At 43.5% G+C, this 21,106-nt stretch overlaps 1 protein-coding gene across 6 annotated transcripts in view; it reads left to right on the top strand.

Moving 5' to 3' along the window:
- Positions 1-20,038, top strand: part of CDK5RAP1 (CDK5RAP1 mitochondrial tRNA methylthiotransferase) — a 47,318-nt gene extending 27,280 nt beyond the window's left edge. For 2 of the 6 annotated variants that reach the window (XM_074347141.1, XM_010960857.3), the window contains exon 14: positions 1,127-20,038. In XM_074347141.1, the coding sequence (XP_074203242.1) occupies positions 1,127-1,207 (81 nt within the window). In that variant the 3' untranslated portion in view covers positions 1,208-20,038. The remainder of the gene's footprint in view (positions 1-1,126) is intronic. The other 4 variants (XR_012500602.1, XR_012500601.1, XM_045521043.2 and 1 more) reach the window with 4 other exon arrangements.
- Positions 20,039-21,106: the final 1,068 nt, after the last annotated feature.

Here is a 21,106-nt window from a genome sequence, read left to right as displayed (position 1 = left end):
ACTCCCACCAACAGTACCTGAGAATTTCAGAGGCTTCTTATTCCTGCTTCCATTCTTGCCCTCCTGTAGTCTTTCTGACTACAGTGTGATCTTTCTAAATCAGGTCACTCACTCCTCTGCTTAAGCCTTCCAGTGGTTTCTCATTGGAGCCAGCATGAAATGCAGGGTATCCAAGGCCTTATATGATCTGTCCCAGCTACCTTTCCAACCTCATGTCCCTTCTGTTCTTTTTATTCTCTTTCTCTAGTCTTAGTGGCCTCCTTTTTGCCTCTCAGACCTAGTTTTGGTGTGAAGAACTTTGCACATGTTGTGTTATTTGAGAGACTGTTGATTTTTGCCTGGCTGCCTTCTTTTAGCCCTTCAGGTTCTCTTCAGATGTCACCTCCTAGAGAGGCCTTCTCTGGCCACTGTAGTGCTAAAAGCAGCTTCCCTCTGCCTTGCTCTTGTCAGTGTTTACGACATTAGCCCATTTTATCTTCATAGTGTTTTCAGTGCCTGAAATTATCTTTGTTTATACATTTATTGTCTGTCTTCTCCTGAAAGCTCCTTTGAAGGCAGGGAAAATACCTATGTTGTTCATCTTGGTATCTCCAGCACCTAGGGCAAGTCCTAGAACACAGTAAGCACTAAATAAATATTTACTAATGGACTGACATTCTCATGGTCAGAAATGAGGCCACTGGTAATTTTGGGGGTCACATGCTTCCAGCTCTCAATTAGAGAAAAAAGAGCCTTTGTCACCAAATTTTGGCCATAAATATCCTAGAGAAGGATTTCACTGGTACAGCCTGGATCACAGCTTATCTCTGGGATTAGGAGGGCAGCGTCTGTGATAGGCAGCTCACGCCTGGACCTTCAGGTTGGCCCTGGGGAGGAGCCATCTCCCAGGAGAAAAGGGAGAAGTGGCTGTCTGGGACTGACCATTTTGGACTTCTTAAATTATACCCAGTATCATAGCATCAGACATCTTTTCCTCCCAGGATTCAGGGCATACAGGAACCATGCAATCTCTGCTGGCCTGTCATCTCCATTAGATCCCTTTTGGTGGCTTCTCCTCTAGATGATTGACATTAAGTCCCTGTAGTTCAGTCCTGGTTACTGTGCCTTCTGACTGGTTTTCTTTCAGATCACCTCTGCCAGCTCTCAGACACTTAAAGGACATGTTCTCTGCAGGACCACTCTGAAGGACTCCTCAACATATTGCTGACCTGAGTGGTTGGCCTCAGTCCTTCCCAACAGGAAGGGAGATATGACTGGTCACTAATGAAAGAGGTAACAAAGCTTTGGAGATAAGCTACAAGTAGTGAAACAACTTTCTATGAAGTGGAAAATGCATCTCTTCACTGCTATGTGAACAGCTTTTGCAGTCATTAAATTTACCTAAACTAAAGGGGTCTTTTTATCTACTTTTACTTCATTTGTGCCTTGGTTAGCGTCTCTGAGATTTTCCTCATAGTTTCTGGGTTAAGTGTTTCCCAACCCAGTTTCTAATGTGGACACTGGAAAATCTCTCTGGCTTTCTCCCCTCAATCCTAAGAATTAGAGACTGAGGGGAGGGGAAGGTGGAGAGAGCCATTTGCTTAGGAAAAGTTGCTCTAGATTTTTCTTAACATTTTGGTTTGGTATCATTGACTCATCTCCTGCTTCCTCACTTTATTTTCGTATTTTACCTGAGAACTTCCCTCATGGACCTCTTTTTTAGTCTCTCAGTTTATTCTTTGCCTTCAGATTTGGTAGTACTTGGTGTTTTAGAAAACATTACCTACTAGTAGTCATTTATTAGCCCATTTACTACCAAAATTAGGTCATTCTGTGGGGATAATGAAAAAAAAAATCCAAAAGATGGTAGCATAGAATATTTGGAGTCTGAAGGACTCTGGTTCAAGTCCCTGCTTCATTGCTTCAGAGTTGTGTGAACTTTAGTAGTTACTTTATTCTTCTGTGCCTTGGTTGTCTCCTATGACATGGGGATAATAATAACACACTTACCTCCTGGAGTTCAGTGAGATTACACTTGTAGAGTTTAGTCAGTCTGTGGAACATAGTAAACTCTTGGCAAATGAGAGCAATTATTGAAAGATTTTGCTTCTAAAACAAGCTGCGTATATTAGTATATGCTGAGGCTTTTACTGTGTGTCTGGTCATATCTCCTTTGAGACTCCTTCCACTGACCTACGTGGCAACCTTTAGGAACCCCAAGCTAGCAACCTCTTCCTCACCTTCTGGTACAGCCCGGGAAGATTGACTTCTATGTTCAAGGTTCATCATCAACTCAAGAAATGCGTAATAGTTTAGTCATACATATACATACATATATTCATTTTTATATTCTTTTTCAATATAGGTTACTATAAGACATTGTTCGCTGTGCTATACGTATAAACTTTTTAAAAAAATTTTATATATTGTAGTTAGTATCTGCTAATTTAGTTTCAATAGAATTCAAAAACATGGCTCCTACAGGGTTCCATCCCATCTCTCTATGTTATTATTGTTCTAAAATACATCTGTATACATTGTGTGCTCCTCAACATAGACTTATAATTCTTGTTTTATGTAATTTACTTTTAAATCATACAGGGAAAAAAAGAGGAATTACTGTTAATTGTGAACAACTCACATTTGCACTCAGATTCAAGTAAAGGGAAACTAGGTTCCTCCTCTTAATGGAAAGTATCTGGGTTCTAGAAGAATATGTGGGATGGCAGATCCTGTTGGTGCCATCTTTGGAAACATAATCTGTTGCAGATGTCAGGAGAAAGAGCTGGTGATGAGTTGATGAGTTGAAAAAATAGAGAGGTCACTGTGGATGGAATGTTATGAGGGAGGGAGAGACTGATCTGATGTGAGATGAGATGGGAAAGGTTGACTTTAGGTAGATTGTCCAGAATCTTTGAGGCCTGATGGATTTTATTTACATACAGTGGGGAGGTATTGGGTAGTTTTTTATCTTTTATTTTTAATTTTCCCATACTGTAGACTTCCAGAGAAGTTGTATAGTGAGTATAAAGCATTCTCCTACACCCATCACACAGCATTCCCTGATGTTAACATTTTACATAGCTTCAGTGTACATTTGTCAGAGCTAGGAAATTAATATTGGCACATCCCTATTAACTAAATACAAAATTTATTCAGATTTCACCAGCTTTTTTAATGAGTGTATCTTTCTATTCCAGTATCCAGTCCAAGATACCACATTGTATTTAGTTGGCATGTCTCCTTAGTGTCTTGTGATCTGTGAAAGTTGCTCAGTCTTCCCTTGTTTTCCATGACCTTGACACTTTTGAAGAGTACTGGTCAGGAATTCTGTAGCATGTCTCTTAGTTTGGATTTTTTGGATATTTTCTTGTGATTAGTACCTTTCTCATCAAATTATACCAGAGCGTACATGATATGAACATCACCTGGTTAAGGTGCTGTTTTGCTTGTTTCTTCAATATAAAGTTGCTGTATTTCCTTTTCTATACTTTGACTCTTTGGAAGTGAGCCACTAAGTCCAGTCCACTGTAAAGGATAGTGGGAATTAAGCTCTACCTCCCAAAGTGGGGGTATTTAACATATTATTTGGGATCCTATAGGAAAAAATGCTTCTTTTCCTCTATTTATTTATCCCATCATTTACTTACGTCAGAATGGACCCATGGATGTTTACTTTATATTTTGATTTATACTCTGATATTTATTGTTTTTCTCAAATTGATCCCAATTTGCGCATTGGAACCTTTTTCAGATTGGCTTTTGTGCCCTTTTATTTTTCTTTCTTTTTATTAGTAATCTTGTTTCTTATTTTTAAATGAACTTTTAATTTTAGAACAGTTTTAGTTTTACAGAATGATTGCAGATAGTACAGAGAGTTTCTCTATACTCTACACCCAATTTTCCCTTATAATTGTAACATCTTAATTTATAGTTCTTTGTTACAATTAATAAATCAATAGTAATACATGATTTATTAAAGCCCATACTTTATGCAGATAGCTTCCGTTTTCCCCTTACCCATTTTTATTGTTCCAGGATCACATCTGGGACACTACATCACATTTAGTAGTCCTGTTTCCTTAGGCTCCTCTTGGTTGTGACCTTTTCTCAGATTCTCCTTGCTTTTGATGACCTTGACAGTTTTGACGAAAACTGGTCAGATATTTTATAGAGTGTCCCTCAGTTCGGATTTGCTTTGTTTTTCTCATGTTTAGACCGGGATTATGTGCTTTGGGCAGGAAGATCACAGAGGTAAAGTGCCATTCTCATCCCATCATAAGGGCCCATACTATTAATATGATTTATCACTGCGTTTGTTAACTTGGATCACCTGGCTTGAGGTAATGTTTGTAAGATTTCTTACAGTTGCTCGTTTTTCCCCTCTTTGTATACTATGCTTTTTGGAGGAAAGTCACTATGTACAGGAGAAACTTAAGGAGTGGGAGATTATGCCCTACCTCCCTACGGGTGAGTAGCTATGTAAATCATTTAGGATTCTTCTGCACAGGAAATTTGCCTGGTCTCACCCATATATTTATTGAATCATTTATTTATATTTGTATAGACTGGTGGATATTTACTTTATGCTTTGGGTTATAATCCAATACTGCTTTAATCATTTCATTGGTCAGATTATTTCAACTTTGGAAACTCAGTTGGTCCCTTATCCCTTTGACATACCTCCATCATGATGGGTTTTTTTGAGCACTTTCTTACTTGCATCTGAGATGTTCTAGGGTTATCTTTTATATTTCCTTTCCAGTCCTAGAATTAGCTGTTTCTCTAAAGCGCCTGCTTAGATGACTTTTATAAAGAATAGTATAGAAACCAACATTTGGATGCTAGGTATACTTGTTGCTAATGTGATTTGGGAGGTTTTTTTGTTTTTTAAATGGTGGTGGAGTTCACATAACATAAAATTAACCATTTTAAAGAAAACAATTTAGTGGCATTTAGTACATTGACAGTGTTGTGCAACTACCATCTCTGTCTAGTTCTAGACTGTTTCCATCACTCCAGAATAAAACCCCATACCCATTAAACAGTTCCTCCTCCTTACCTACTCCCTGCCGTCCTGACAGCCACCACTTTGCATTCTGTTTCTATGGATTTACCTGTTCTGAATATTTCATATAAACTGAATTGTACAATTTGTGATGTTTTGTGTCTGGCTTTATGTGTCTGAACATAATCTTTTCGAGGTTGATCCACATTGTAGCGTGTATCAGTACTTCATTCCTTTTTATGGCTGAAGAACATTCCATGTATATGTATACCACATTTGTTTATCCATTCATCCATAGATGAACAGTTGAGTTGTTTATACCTTTTGGCTACTGTGAACAGTGCTACCATGAACAATCATGTACAGAGTTTGTTTGAATGATTCAGTTCTTTGGGGCATATGCCTAGGAGTGGAATTACTGGCTCATATGTAAATTCTATGTTTAACTTTTTTAGGAACAGTCAACCTGTTTTCCACAGAGATTGAACCATTTTTACATTCATACCAGCAAGGTGCAAGGGTTCTGATTTCTCCGTATACTCAACCAATAGTTGGAAGTTTTTTAAGAGGAGAGTGGATCGTAGGTAGCAAGGGCAGAAGCAGGGAGACTAGTTGCCCTGGTGAATGATGGTGGTGACTTGGATCAGGATGTTGATGGAGAGCAGCAGACAGGTGGGAAAGGTATTCTTGAGGCAAAACAATAGGACTCAGTCTGTTGATGAGAGAAGAGTGATTCCCAGGTGTCTGGCTAGAAAAGCTGGGTGGATTGTACTGCCATTTACTGAAACGAGATTGACTTTGGAGTTGCTGGCCTGGGGAGAAATCAAGGGCTAAGGTTTGGACAAATGGCTGAAGGTAGTAGTGTAATGTGGCCTTCATTTTATGGGGTGTTGTCCCTTGCTCTGAGGCAAGCCCAGTCTCCGGCCCTGCTTTCCCTATCTGGTCTTTGTGTCTACAATCTGAGCTCTTTGGCTTCCAGAGCAGATAGTTATGCAGACACTGGTGCAGGGCAGAGGGTCTCTGCCTGGTATAGAGTTCACAGTTGTGTTTCTCAGCATCCCTCTTATATATTTTTCTGGGATTCTCTGCACTTGCTGACCTGACTTGGATTGGCTTTCCTCTCACAGCCACTCGACATGGCCTATAGTCCCTGAGCTGCCCGGTTTATGGTATTGTTGGGCTCTTATCTGCTCTGTTCCATTCAGCTTTTAGCCTTTGGACTGTGCTCCTCAGTGTTTAACACGTGATGATGGGGAAGTTGGATTTCGCCCCTGTGTGATTTTCATGTTGGGCCAACAGGCAGAAGAGAACATTTGGAATGTGGGAGAGGAGGGCAGAGATTCAGAAAGAAAAGTCTTAATCATTGTCATGATTGTTCCCTAGTGCACCAGATAAAGTAACCCTGGATTTTGTTGCCTCATCATTCATATTATTAATTTTTATGTCTCTAGTAAATAGTGCTTTTACTAGTCATAAACATACAACGAAACTCCTATTTATAGGAATTGGAGACAAGTGAGTCATTTTTTTTTTTTGCATGAAAACAGTTTAATTATTGGTGAGATGATTACAAAAGTGCCCTAAATCCCTGGATTCTTGCTTTTCTTGCATTTGTTAATTCAAGGTAATGTTGGTGAAGTTCCAAAGCATAGTTAACATATTGAGGACACTAATTCTACTTAGTTCCTTAATCAAAAAGATGTCGTTTCCACAGTATTTTGTAGAGAGGGTTTACAGGGTGCTTTTGCTTTCATGCCCTGGCTTCAGGTGCTGGGTTTAGTTTGCTGCCCGAAAATCCTTCTGTGGGGAGACAAAAGAGACAGCTAGTTATATTCTTAAATATATAAGCTGGCTGCAGGCAGAGGCTGAGCCAGCCAGTGTGCTCCATCCTCCTGATCACAACACTTGCTTCACGGATGGGGATATGGAACAAGTCAGGTCAGGGGTTATTTCTGGATGATTGTCATTTGAGTTATTCCAGAAAGAAATGGAGGGTGAAGTTCCTGGTAGTGGGGGGACCCCCAATGCAGAGCCAAAATAGAGCCCACCCAGAAGCAGTTAGAGCCAAGAAATGGATTCTTGTGTCTTCACTTGGGCCACTGCTGAAGCTAGCGCCATCCTTATAATTTTATTGTTGTTGCTTAAACCAGTTTTGGTTGAGCTTTCTTTCACTTGTAGCTGAAACACAATTGGTGTTCATCTGATCCAGTCCCTTAACTCCAGGCTGACTTGGGGGAGGCTAAGGGATGTGTCCAGGCAACTCATAGTTATGGAGCATAAGAGCAGAGGTAGAAAACTAACACTAAGGCAAATGCTGATTTTACCACACTCTAGTAATTGATTTGGCCACAGATACAGGGACTTTGGGGGGTTAAGTAAAAATAGGAATATCTAGTTTCTGAGGTTTGTACCAACATGAAAGAAGATACGTTCATGGCTGGGTTGCATACTCATTGTGCATATTTATCAAGAATGGAACATATGTGGGAGATGGAGGTTCTAAACTTCTTTACTCTCTCATCTATCTTCCTAGTTCCACCCCTCGTCTTTCACTGTTTTCCTAGTGATAAATTTACATAGAAATCCCATTCTTTAAACTGTTTTTCAGAAAGCAAGCTCTCTTTTCAGTTTTCTCTGGGTATAGGATTAGATAGATGGGAAGAAGGGGAAATTTGAGTTGGGGTAGCAGAGAAGGAGAGTCTCCAACAGTCACAAAGTGATGGTGTGGATGAGTCAGGCATATGTAGTGGGGATGTTTTCAGAGGAAAGATGGAGGCGTATTCAGGTAAGTGTGAGAGTCCTTGTGGGGACAATAGGCAGATTATTTGATTATGTACTATCCAGAGTGTCTCAGTGTTAGGACTTGTATGGTGACTAGGATGATAGGCAGCTAATCTGCCTGAGAAAGAGTGGAGAGACTAGGTAGAGCTGGTGGGGCAGCTCAGAACAGACTGTGATGCCAGGGCCCACTGGCCCTATCCATTACTCTGAAGACAAGCACAGAGTGGGCTTTAGTGCCAAAGGAAAATATTTGTATTTCTTTCTCTTACCGACTTAAGTACTTGAACCTTAGTATTGTTTAGAAGACTTGAGGTTATTCCTGGTGGAACATTCCATTGATTTAAATTTTCTGAAATAAAGAAGGAGCATCTTTTAAGTTGAAACAAACAACGATTAGGCTGGGTTGTTTTAGGCACAGTCAACTGGAGGATTATCTCTGGATAGTGTATGGCTGTAGGAGAAATCTCTCCCCTGCCCAGTCAATGCAGAGATTTGAGTTAAGACATAGCCTCTTCCAGTCTTTTGTGTGTGTCAGGATGAGTTCTCAAGGACCGTAGAACTGTTTATCTGATGGATATTATTATGTATTGATAGAGAATTAATACCCAAGAGATATGCTGGCATGTCTGGCCTCACTACCTTGAGAAACCAGAATAATTATGCCCTGCTGTTTTGATTTCATTTGCAATACATTGAATCCTGTACATTTCGTCGTAAATATATACAGATGTCATTTTGTATCATATCTCTTGATGGTCATAAAGGTTATGAACTCAGACCCTTTAATTTCTCAAACCCTAGTATCTGTGTGACTAGGTGACTTGGTCCATGGTTCCTCTAAGTGGCATGATACTGTTGTTATGAAAACACCTGGTGGGCTGGATTTCATTTGGACCTGTAGAAGAGACGTTTTGATTTGGTTTTCATATTTTGCCATCTCAAGATGCTAAAGTCCCTATCTAAAAACCAATGCTTTCTGGTCCAGATGGTGACCAGATCTGCTTGCTGCTGTGGTACACTTTGCAGAGTGGTTTCCCATCCTTGTACCTTTCTTGTGACACTGACTCCTGTAGTGTTCACATTATTGGTTCCACATACCAGTAATGGCAGGCAGTAATTTCTCCAGGACTGTAGATAACACATCTTGTACCTTGTTTTTCTGGAAGACATGGGAGGAGCATTTTTGTAGTACATCTACTAGTCCCCTAGCTAGTTCGCACATCGGCGGAAGTAGTCTTGGATGCTTCTGTACACGTGGGCTATTTTTTAGGTGGAAGAAGTCTGGAATTGGACAGGGCTATGTGGGGAGATGGATCTCAATCTATCCCTCAGGCCTCTTAATTCTTTGGGGATTTTCAAAGGCCCCTCAGTAGGTTTTGATGCCTTGGGTGTCTCCTTGACCAGTGTTTATTGGGTTCCTGTTATGTTCCAGACCTTGCTATTGGCACAGCAGTATAGCTGCGTGCCCCTAGGCCAAACAGGAATTCAGTCTTGGGGAGGATCAGTTGTTGCTGAATGTGCCTCCTTTGGATCCATTTCCAAGTCCATCCCTGATGTGGTCCTCCTTGCTGGTGCTCTGTTTACCTTTATTTTGCATTCCCCTCAACAAGCCTGTGATTCCATGCTGCCTACCTTTGCACATCTTGTTCCCTCTACCCAGTACACACTTTTGCTCACTGGTAAACTCCTGCTCCCCACTTTCAGGCTTAGTTCGGGCATCATTTACAGTGAACCCACAGTCTGCCTCCCAGTTCATGCTTTCTCCACTCTGTCTTCTTCATGCTCAGTTGGCAGCTGTTTGCATGAATGTCTGTTCCCTGTCAGGCAGGTAGTTACATGAGGTCAAGATTCATACCTTCTGTGCTCCTTCCCCTGCACAGACCTTGGCTTAACACATAGCTGCCTGGCACAGATGAGATGAAGCAACCCTGGGCTTGCAGCAACTCCCAGAGTCTACCTCTCGACTGACTCCCCGCTATCTCAGGGCAGACATAGGACATAGTGCACACAGAGTCGTAAGATTGTTCACCTCTGGGTGCCCATTGTGCGCCTCCACCCAATCTGTCCCTGTCCTCTCACTTAAACTAAAGGGTCCGTCCTGGAGTTTGGGACCTCAGCTATTTCATGCTGCAAATTTAGGGCCAGGCATGTAGTGATGCTCACTGAATATTTGTTGAATGAAGGTATCAACACGTGGAAGATCAAATGTCTTAAATGTGGGGGTAGTTGGTGAAGATTCTATAAGTTTCCATATCTCTTTCTGGAGCCTGGTCACTGGGTCCCACCCTCACTCTCCCTGCTGCCCTCCCTCCCTGGTGCGCCATGTGCTCGCTCTGTAGAGCATGGATTGAAAATGTCTGGTGGGAAGTGTGAGGTCACTGGAGTCTGGATATGCTTCTGAGAAGCTTCTGAGAAGCTCCCAAGAGCCGAGGCAGAGTTAGAATCTAGGTCATCTTTTCATCCTTCCAGTGGACCCCTAGAGTTCTTGGTGTATCAGACTCACTCAACACTACAAAAAGCACAGACTCTAGGCCTTCCTTCAGGTCACTGGCTGAGTGTAGGACTCCAGTAATGAGCTTGGGGGACTAAGCTTTAAGGGCTTCCCAGAGAGAACCTAGGTTTGGAGCCTGCAGTCCTGCTGCACATTGTGTCTGTGATCTAGTCTGTGTGACCTTTTCCTTTGCAGCGTCTCTGTTTCACCGAGTGCCTGGCTTTAAAATAATGTTTCACCTATCATAAATAAATGTTTTGAAAACCAAGTTGACTTACAGCCTCAGGGGGCATCACACTGTATTTAGAGCTGTCAGGAAACAAAATACAAGGAAAATTATTTTCAAATAAAAAATATTAGCCAATTCTTAAATAGAGTTTGGGTATTAGCTCCATTGCTTCTTAAAGTTACTTATAAAATGTTAAATACAGAAGAGAAATAGGAAGTTTAAGATAAAGAACCGCATGTGAGTAAAACTCCCATCTGATTTCCCTATAATTATCCAAGTACTTCCCGAGGGCCTTTCCGTTACTCTACTCATGTGGTTTGAATTGGGCTCTAGATATTGCTTCCTATCTGAGAAATGTCAAGAGGGATTTTGTAGCCATAGATAGTACCTCAGAATCCTGATGCCTGCTGTCAATTTGTCTTTTGAAATCTTGCCTTTATGGGAGATGATTATAGTCTGCATTAATATAAAACAAACATGCGTTAAAAAATAGTACCTTCACCAGGCTACTCAACAAACATGTCATATTGTGATATGACCAACAAGGTCACAGGTTAGGACTGGAGTGGAGATGACCTGGTCTCAGGAGACAACCTGTGTTTATTCCCCCCTCGAGGCTGAGCCCACCAGCCTGGTTGGTCTCCTCCCCGAGAGGCACAGCCAGGCACTCTGGCCCTCACGGTTTTGGTACTAGCGCCCCGTACAGAATACTCTTCTTTCCACGTGACCTTCCCTCCTGCTAGTTCTCCCTCACAACCCAATTCTGATTTGTTAGTCAGCACTCACCGTCTCCCCAGTGGCAAACTTCTCACCATTCTCTTCCACGTCAACCCAGTAAGTGCCTTCGATTTTGCTGCCTGGCTGGTGGATGTAGGCTATTTTGGTGATCTTTGCATCCAGGTTATTCATCTGTTGTAAAGAAGTCATCATTCAGAGTGTGGAGAGGAGGAAGGACTGAAGGACATTGCATTATGAGATATCCATGCAGTGTTTAGTTCATTTATTCAAGTGTTCATAGATCCTGTAGTATGTGTCGGTCACCTCACTGGGTCCTGGCACAGCTGACATGACCACACAGACAGTGTCTAATTCCAGACATTTCTCTTTATCTCATTTTCTTTCTCAGAAGGACAGTGGGATATGTAACACAGAAACACATTTTCTATTACTCCTTACCCAGTTTAAAGCCCCTTTCTTTCTATGCTCTTGTGGCAGATAGTTCTGCACTTGATAATTTGGAGAGACTCTGTTAAGGAAACATTGTGCATTGCTGAAATAGGGCCTGGCATATAGAAAGTACTCTTTGGTTAGTATTTTGTTGTAACTATTGCTACTATGCTTTCTACCACTTTGGGGGCTGGGAGCATACGAGTACCTCATATGTAGATAAACCCACTCCCCTGTGCGTGCTGTGACAATTAATAAGTTACTTCTCTCACTTTGGTCACCTGTAAAATGGGGTAAGAAACCCTACCTCCCAGTACTGTTGTGAGGATGAAATGACATCATGTAAAGGCACTTGGCCTTGTACCTGGCTCACAGAAGGCACTCAGAAAACATTTGTCCTCCTGTGCCGCCTGCTCTCTCCTTTTCCCCAATGTAAACAAGGATCCACTTTGATTTTGTTGCCTGGCTGGTGGATGTAGCCATTATGACCATTAAGGGAAAACATGTATCCCATAGCATTTCCTTATGTTTATCTCTGGAAGAATGTTCCAGAACCCACTTGATTTCTACCTTCTCATACTTAGAGGTTGGTAGACTAGACTTAAGCAAAGAGGAAAGTGGAGGAGCCATGTGGATGAAGCTTACCTTAACGGAGCTCTGCTTGGCACTTTGAGAGATGATTGCTTTGAGCATTTCGTGGGACAAAGTTAGGGAAACGCTGACATTTTTAGGATCTAGAGGAAGGAGACTTCCAGGCACAGGGGATGTATTTTGGCGGAAGTGGGCCTAGAGAGAGAACAACAGAAAACTTTCTGTATGTGAGGCTACCATCAGTTTTCAGTGTCGTGGGAGGCCCGGCTGTGATGTTGAGGAGTGAGGTGGCCCCATGTGAGCGCTGGAGTGGACGAGCATGAAGGCAAAGGGCAGCTGACCTCCCAGCCTCCATGGAGCAGACTGTGAGGAGTGGTGGGGTTTGTGGAGACAGGGGAGAGGAGCCCCTCACAAAGGAGGAAGCACTGCTTTCACCAGCTGATTAGCCCTGGACAGTGTGGCTCAGACCGTCAGTCCTCTGATTTTCCAAGAGAAGCCACACATCTTCATTTTTCAGGTGAATTCCCCCATTTAAGTGTTGCTTCAGGTAATGTGTGTGTGTGCATGTTTATACACAACTCACAGTTCCTGCCTTTCCTTACATGTTCTCCCAGTCTTAGAATGATCTCCTTGTCAAGCAAGCTCAAGGCTCATCTTGTCTGTGAAGGCTTTTTCATAGAATCCTGGCCTCCACTGAATAATTCCTCTTCCTTTCATATGTATTGTGCCCTCTGTTTGTAAAATGCAAATTCCACATGGCAGGGAGTTTGAAAAGTTCAGAGAAGTAGGAAGAAGGGAAAAGAGATTCTGGGTGACATCACTGGTATTTCTCTTTTTGTTTGCATACCTAATTTCACTTTTATTTTGCTTTTAAAAAATTAGCAGTACCATAGCACAGGGAACTATATTAAATTTCTTGAGCTGTAATGGAAAAGAATCTGAAAATATACATATACGTATATATATGTGTAACTGAATTGCTTTGCTGTACACCTGAAACTAGCATTGTAAATCAACAACACTTCAATAAAAAATAATTTTAAAAAAATTTGTTTAAAAAATTAACAGTACTTTAACTTTCATAAGCATTTTTGTGTATCATTATAATTTTTGAAAAATTTCTAGTCATTTCTTACTTTGCTCAGATATTTCCTTTTTGTTCTTTTCTAATTTTTTTCTTTCTCCATCATTAATACCTCTGTTTCTTTGTGCTTAAATATATATGTACTTAAGATATTTAGTATAGATGGATTCACAGAAGTGAGTCCAAAACCTTGCATCTCTTCATTACTCCTCATGGCCCAGGTCTGCATTCCCCAGGTGGTTAGGATGGGTGGGTGGGTGAGTCTGCACTTTTTGTCTTCTTATGTATTGTCTGTTGAGTGTCTAACCTGTGCTGGGCACGTCCTACTGGTCAAGAAGTGGTTGTCATCATTGAAATGCCTCACGGGGATTGTGCATTTGACTCTAATGGAAGTGAACACACGGCTGACCCCTGTGGCAGGCGCTCAGGTGTTAGGGTAGGAGCCTGGGAGATTCACCCCATGGTCAAGTTCTGGGCATCTGAGAAGGGATGAAGGCTGGATTGTCATGTATTTGGAGGGTACTTGGTGAGGTCAGGGATGTCTTCAGCCTTCCTGCAGAATTCATTGTAAGCACAAAGAATACTTACAGAGTAGAAGATTGAAAGACCTTCTGGAGAAGTCCTGACACTTTTAACGTGGTACTTGAACAAGCCAGTAGCTGCAGGTGAGAGGAAAAGAGCATGTAGAGGCCCCTGCAGTTCCCTGAGGGTGCTGTGCCCTGGGCTCTCTGCTGGGCTCTGCCCCCCAGATGGGAGACCAGCTTGGACCCTTTCCTCTCCCTCCATCCCAGGCAGAAAATTGGTGCCTAGTTGGCTTTTCCACACGTGTCCAGGAGGAGGCTATGGAGAGGAAGGTGATGCGACCGCATGGCACTGTCCCTGATGTGCCAGTTTCTCTGGGGGAAGGAAATGTCTTGCTTCCCAGGCCCTGTATTTCGTCTACTCTGGGACATGGGAAAAGTCAATAATTTCCTGCTTGGACTGTCTTGGCAGCTGTGGTCCTACTGTGTCCTGTTATCTTGGTTTCCTGGATATGTTAGGGGACATTGGAGGGAATTTCTGCTTCTCAGCCTCCTTGGTGTGCTCCTAGCTCAAATTCAACACTATGTACTTTGCAAACCAGTTGGGACCAGGAAGCTACCAGAGACTTCAGAGGGGCTCTTTGTCGTGCACCTCCTGGAGAATGAGTCACAGTGGTTCAGTGAAGCAGTAAGTTGCCACATTTTCTGCTTGGGTGCTTGGAGGTGCATGGTGTTGCAGTTCACAGCCCCATCCTCTCCTGCTGGCCACCTAATCGGACCCCAGAGGAGCCTTTGCCATCTCCCTCCGTTGACCTCGGCAACCCCAGGGAGGCCAGGTGTTTGTACTCACCATTCTTGCGTTCGTTGACATCACTGAGCTCAGTGTCACACAATTTTGATTCTTTAATCTGTTAAAGAACTTACCTGTTAGATTGGCCAAGGAAGTGCCACAGGCCTGTCCTCTTTACCCCACCTCCTATTTTCTTCCCCTATCCTCCTTCCCTTCTCTCTGTCCTATTTCCTGGCCTCCTTTTTGGCAGAACACCCCCCCACCCCACCCCCCCGCCAAATGAGGCATTGTCCTATCCTGCTGCCTTGGGTATTTGGGGCCAGAGAGGATGTTGCTTCCCCAGAATCAGGACTCCTGAAGGGCTGATGTCTCCTCTGAGTTTCTTCCAGCATCAGACCATATCTGTGGAAAGGGCTTCTTCCTGTGTCCTGTAATATGATGCAGGGTGGTGCCCTTCGTTTTCCCACTACTTACATTCTCTTTCATAGTTACTGTCAACAATGAACAAATGACATCATCCAAGGGCAGAGACACAGGCAGAGAATCTGTGACCCTGTGGAGATACATGTGGAGAGCCATGTCATTCTTGCATTTCTGGTTTTGCCTCCAAACTGGAGAAAACTCATTCATTGAGGAACCAACTGTAGTAATGTCCTGCTGTTTAATTTGTTCGCTGAGCCCTTTCACTTTCAGTTTTAGTCTTTAAGCAATATGCAAGGATACCAGGCATCTGACCCAGCAGTCCCATATGGAGGAATTTATCCTTCAGATACTGTGACATTGGTAAACAGACTTGTCTGGGCCCTTACTCACTGGAGTTGGGTACAAAAATTAATAATTTGAAAAGGCAACTATTCCTTTATAAGGAACTGTTAAGTTAATTATAGTACCTCTTCATAATGGAGTACTAGGCAGCCATAAAACATGAAGCTATTTATATACTGATGCAGACGATTCCAAGCAATTTTTAAAAATATGAACAGAGACCAGAAAAGTGTATACAATACCCTCCATTTCTGTGTGTGTACATAACACAGGTTTGCTGCATGTGCAAAAAATGTCTCTGAAAGCCAACAGAAAAGATGGGATCCATTGGTTATTACCAGGGAGGATAATTAGCCAGCTGGTATATCTGGGTGAGAGGGAGACTTTCACTATATGGCTTTTTGTATCTTTTGAATTTTTATCTAGGTGAATATTGCTTATGCAGAAAAATAGAACTAAGTATGAAAACTATGCTTAGCAGGGGGAATGCAGGCAGAGTGAGGGAAGGTTGCTCTCAGACATAGTGGGCCCTTCCCAAGCAGAGACCCCTCTCTGGGCCATCATTTATTGATCAAACCATTGGGTTGGCTGAGTGCATCTCTAAGGGTGGGGCCAGCAGGGATATTCTGGCACACAGGCTAGTTGATGCAGAAAAAGAGAAAAATGGTCTCACGTACACCTTCAGTAACTGCAGGCTCACTTTCTTGACCTCAATGTCCTTGTCCTGGACTTGGACGTTGACACATTGAGTATTGTATGTAGAAACTTTAATTTTCAGAGTTAAATCGCTGTTCACTTGAAATCCCAGTAGGCTGACTATGGGTCCTGCTAGGCTGTGGAGAACAAAATGCAGGTGAAACCAGCCCTGGTTACAGAATGTTGCTTGGCTAAACCAATAGGTATTTTGGGAATCATCCTCATGTATTTGTCTAAGTTTTTCAAGTGAGGGAAAGTTTGGTGCTTTCCAATGTGCATGCCCCAAGGTTGGCCATTCCTCCATACACAGGATTTAGAACCTGGCTCATGAGAGGCACTCAATAAACATTGTCAGAATCACTCTCCTAACCAACCTTCAAGGGTCTTCTTTTGTTGGGGCACCAGGCCGACTTGTGTCCAGGTTCACTCTTGTGCCCAGCATCATGGGAAAAACCCACCACATACCAGAGCCTGATCTTATTTGAGTCAGATATTTTGGAGAAGACAAATGGCTCTTCCTGACACTGCTAGCTGTAATGGTCACAAATGTGGGCTATGGAGACAAAATGCCTGTGTTCAAATCTTGTCACTGCTGTATTTCAGCTGAGTGACTTTGAGCAAGGCTTGGAACTGGTTTTGCTAGTTTAAACTGGTTTTCTAGTCTAGAAACAGGACTACTTTCCTGATTAAGTTTTTAAGAGGCTTCAGTGGGTTCAGAGAGCCTCAGTTATAAGGGCCTGGCTGGAGCTCGATCGGTGACAGGTATCAGTGCTGTGTGTTTTAGTCCAGAGAGTTGTCTTCTCCCTGGTGCGATTCTCTTGCCCGGCTCAGGTCTTCCTGTGTGCCCTGGGCCTACACTATTAACCTGTTCCTCCTCCAGGGATGTTGGACAGGGACCGCCTTTAGTCTTCCCTCTGTGCCCAGCACAGCATCTGGTACAGAGCAGAGTTTATTAACTATCCATTAGGTGGATGGATGGATGCGTGCATGTGTGCATGTTTAGATCTGTAGCTTCCTGAGGGCATTTTAAGCATCTTTATCCCCTGCAGCTGCCTAGGACAGTGTGCAGAATGGACTGATTCTCCTTGGGAAGTCCAGATTATTTGGAAGGTACATTTCCCATAAGAGCAGTGTCCATGTTGGTATGAAATGAATTCTCTGTAGTTTCTCTCTTCATTGCTGATCTGTAAAATTGTGCAGATTTCACATGGAAATCTGGATTTCTGGCTTTGTTTACACTATTTGAGAATGGGACTCCATGGTGTCATTCGTCACCTTGCTCCTCTGGGCTGGAGGAGGGGGCAGCTGTGCCTGGTGCCCCTTTTGCCCCATCCTCTGCCATCCTGCCTTACTCTTTGTGGTCTCTGTTTGGCCCTTGAACACTGGATCTAGTCTCTAGTCCATGCCATCCCAGTTGACTGATTTGGAAGCAGGCTCACCCTTTGCCACCTATGAAGGCAGTTGTCATAGCATGGACAAGGATCCCATCAGCTGTCATGGTCGACGTCATGTTCTCCACTGTCACTTTCTGAACCTCTAATCTGTAAAATGATAGCATCAAGTGTGTCAGTTGTGGCTCAGTGAATCAGTCTGGGTAGCAGAAGTACCTTTGAAGCAGGCAGTTAACAATCTACCAACCATCTATCCCCGGGACTCCCTAGCTCCCTTACCCGCCCAGTTTTTTTGTTTTTGTTTTTTTAAACAGTATGACAGCTCTGGCTCCTGGGACAGCTCCACAGACTCCGTTGCTACCCTCAAAAATGTGGCCTGATTCTTTAAGCTCAAGAAATCTTGATCATATTTCCCCCTGAAAGGGCAGCCTTTCAGCACAGAGTTAGAATATTGCTTCATGAAAACAATATTCCTTTCCATGGGATTGTTGGAGACTGAACATCAGTGTCTGCAGATAGTAGCTTTCTCCTTGTGCCAGGCATTAGGGTCAAGGAAGCACCTACCCTATCAAGAGATCTTCCACCTTAATATTTCCCTGCAGGCCCTTGAGTGCGTTGTTGCCGTCTTCTGGCACCACACTGCTCAGCGTGTCCGTGGTAAATTCTTTGAGCTTGTTGCCAGTCAAGAGACCAGTGTTGTTGACGGGTTCTTTTACAGGATTTTTCTCTGCAGCAATGAGTGGTAGACTGCCCAGAGCCTCTTGGCTCACGGACACCAGGCCACCAACAGCATCAGTAGCTTCTGAGACCAATGGCACTGGGAGCTTTGGGGACTGGTTGCTTCCCTTGCCCAGGAGACCACCAAGGCCACCATCTCCAAGGATACTGAGGGCTGAAGTGATGTCTAACAGAGACAGCACATCTAAGTTGGACACCGTGGATATCACTTCCCCCAGCACACCAGCCAGACTTACCTCCTCACACTTCAGCAGCTTCTCTATCTTCAGGGGCAGGATGGTGTTCAGATCTGAAAAGGGTCAAGAGACACGTTCCTGCTGTTGGCTGCCCATCTCTTCCAGCCAGTGGAACGTTTGCAGCTGGAGAGCCAGCACCTTGGAATTGTGGGGTCCATAGGCACTGTATATCATGCCTCCTGGAAATATCAATCCCTGCCTCTGCCTACCACAAGGTCGGTCTGCTGTTCCAGAAATATATCTGTCCCCTCTTAATAATTAACATTTATTGGCACCTGCCTGAAGCCAACCTGGTGTTGTGTTACTCTAAAGTGATTTGGGCATGGAAAGAAGGGACCTAGTTTAGCTTTTGAGCCTAGTAACCTAGGATATGTATAGTCTGGACTCTGCCCCTTGAAGACCAAGTAGCCTAGGGCAGGGTCTTCTGTTTCCTGAGCTCCAGTCTTGCCCCTGTCCAGGGGTGCATGATGGAACCTGCAGTGTGGGTCATTGGTTTCAGGACAAATGAGTGATGGCTGATTTTAAGTGCTGAGTGGGGCAGGAGGCAGCTAGGGAAGTGGTGGTGGAGCTGACAGATCTGAATCCCCTGTTCTCCATCCATGTGATTTCTATGCAAGTCCTTTTTCTTCTCTAGGCCTCATTTTTCTATTGTAGGTCATTGGGAGGTTCTGCTACCTTTGACAAGCTGCCCCTACTAGGATAACTCCTGCATCAGCTCTAATCCTCCTGCAGCATGGTTGTCATCAGGGGGAAGGAGGTGCTAACCACATCCTTGCCTCCACACTGGAGGTGAGCAGGGTGGGGAGAAGTGGAATCCTAGAAGATGGTGGGGAAGGGAAGGAGGGTCAGGAGCCAACTCGGAGAGCCGTGAAGTCTCATGAACCTCTGTGCCACTCTCGATGGCCTGAGGAAGGAACTTGGAAGAAGAGGTATTACAGCTGGATGGTGGTCACCTTGCCCACCTCAGTGAAGAAGTTGATTAGACAGAGGGACAACATTCCTGGCCCTGCAGAGTAGCAGGAGGAAGAAGTCGGCTAGTATCAGCCTGTGTTGAGTTGAGGAGCCATGGCATTTGGAGCCTTGCTGCTGCTTCCTGTGCCCAGGGCTCTGCACGCTGGAGAGCCTTTGCCTGTGATGTGGATACACCCCCATTCTAGTTCTATGCCCTAGAGAATCTCTTGTGCACATGCATCCAGAGAGCTGCATGATAGCGTTCAGATCAGCCTTGCTCATAGTAGCACAAAATTAAAAAAAAAAGGAAATGAAATAGATGCGTAAATCGTGGAGGACTCATCAGGTACAATAGTGCAGTAAAAGTGAATGGACAAGTCCCTTTATGATTGGATTACTTCATTCTGTTGATTCTTGTTTTGTGGTTGGCTTTATTCCTTTGATAACTATGTAAATTTAAAAAGCTAAAAGTCTAAACTGTTCTTAGAAACGGATCAGTACAATATGTAAACTAAGGAAAGTCCAGTATATTGTGTATTTGTATTTACATGCAGTATATTGTATATGTGCTGTCAAATTGTAACAATTCTACCCAATAAAACTGAAAAATGAAAAAAGAATGAATGGACAAGTCTTTCTCATTACAACATGGATTAATCACATCAGAAATATAAATTTGAGAAACAATGCAAGCAGTTCAACTTTAGAAGACTTTATAGCATGTAGTGCAAAGTTTGACATTGAGAAGGAATATCCACATGTCATACAATACAAGCAAATGGCAGGGGAAAAATAATCAGGCCAGAGGCCTCCTTAGGAGGGTTGGTAGGGAGAGGAATACAGCTCAGTGGAAGCCTAGGAGTCATCAGCCCTCTGGCTTGTTTTACTCCTTAATCTCAGTGGTGGGTACAAGGGTGTTGGATCTGGATCTGGATCTGGATCTCTCTCTCTCTCTCTCAAGGTTTTTGTATGTCTGACAATGAAATTAACAACCACCACCCCAGATTATTACTTGGTATACAGCTGTCATCTGTACTACTGTCTGAACTTTTCTATATATTTGAAGTATTTTGTAATAAGGCAAGATGGTGGGAAGAGCAGAGCATTTGTTCCTAAGAGACAGAGCAGTGGATGTGTGAGCTGTGGGGCTGGGCCCTGTAGTCACTAGGCAGGTGCTAAGTCCCCCTCTGTCACCTGTCCTGTCATCCTGGAATGTCGACCTAAGCCATGGCTACAGAAGGCCATTAAGTGGAGCTCTGAGGGCTTTTCTGCTGACTCCCAAAGGGAGTCACTTCTTCACCAAGGCTTGCAATTCCTGAGCTCTTCTGCTCTCAGATTGCTGGAGGACTGAGTTCCGCATCTCCCTGAGGAGGGACCTGAGACTCAGGGAGGGAATGAGAAGGGAGCTTGGAGATTGTGAATCTGGTCAAGGGATTTGGTGGTTTCCCATTTCCTGGCTCCTGGTCAACCAGGCTGTTGCTTTAAGCACCCATGGGTGTCTGGAATGAGTTCTGGAAGCCAGCAGTGAGAAGCTGTGAGATCTCCTGGCACAGTCTCCAGGTGATAAGAGTCACTTTAAGGGCAAGTAACCAGACAGGTTGCTAGTTCCAAGAGCTCCTTTCTCCAGGGTTGCTTTGACTACTGCTACCCCATGCGGAGACCACAGACCAGCGGTCCCAGCATCATCT

The sequence above is a fragment of the Camelus bactrianus genome, chromosome 19 (genome assembly GCF_048773025.1).
Source record: "Camelus bactrianus isolate YW-2024 breed Bactrian camel chromosome 19, ASM4877302v1, whole genome shotgun sequence".
NCBI lineage: Eukaryota > Metazoa > Chordata > Mammalia > Artiodactyla > Camelidae > Camelus > Camelus bactrianus.
Note: the sequence above shows the minus strand (reverse complement) of the source record. Positions and strands in the feature narration are given on the sequence as shown.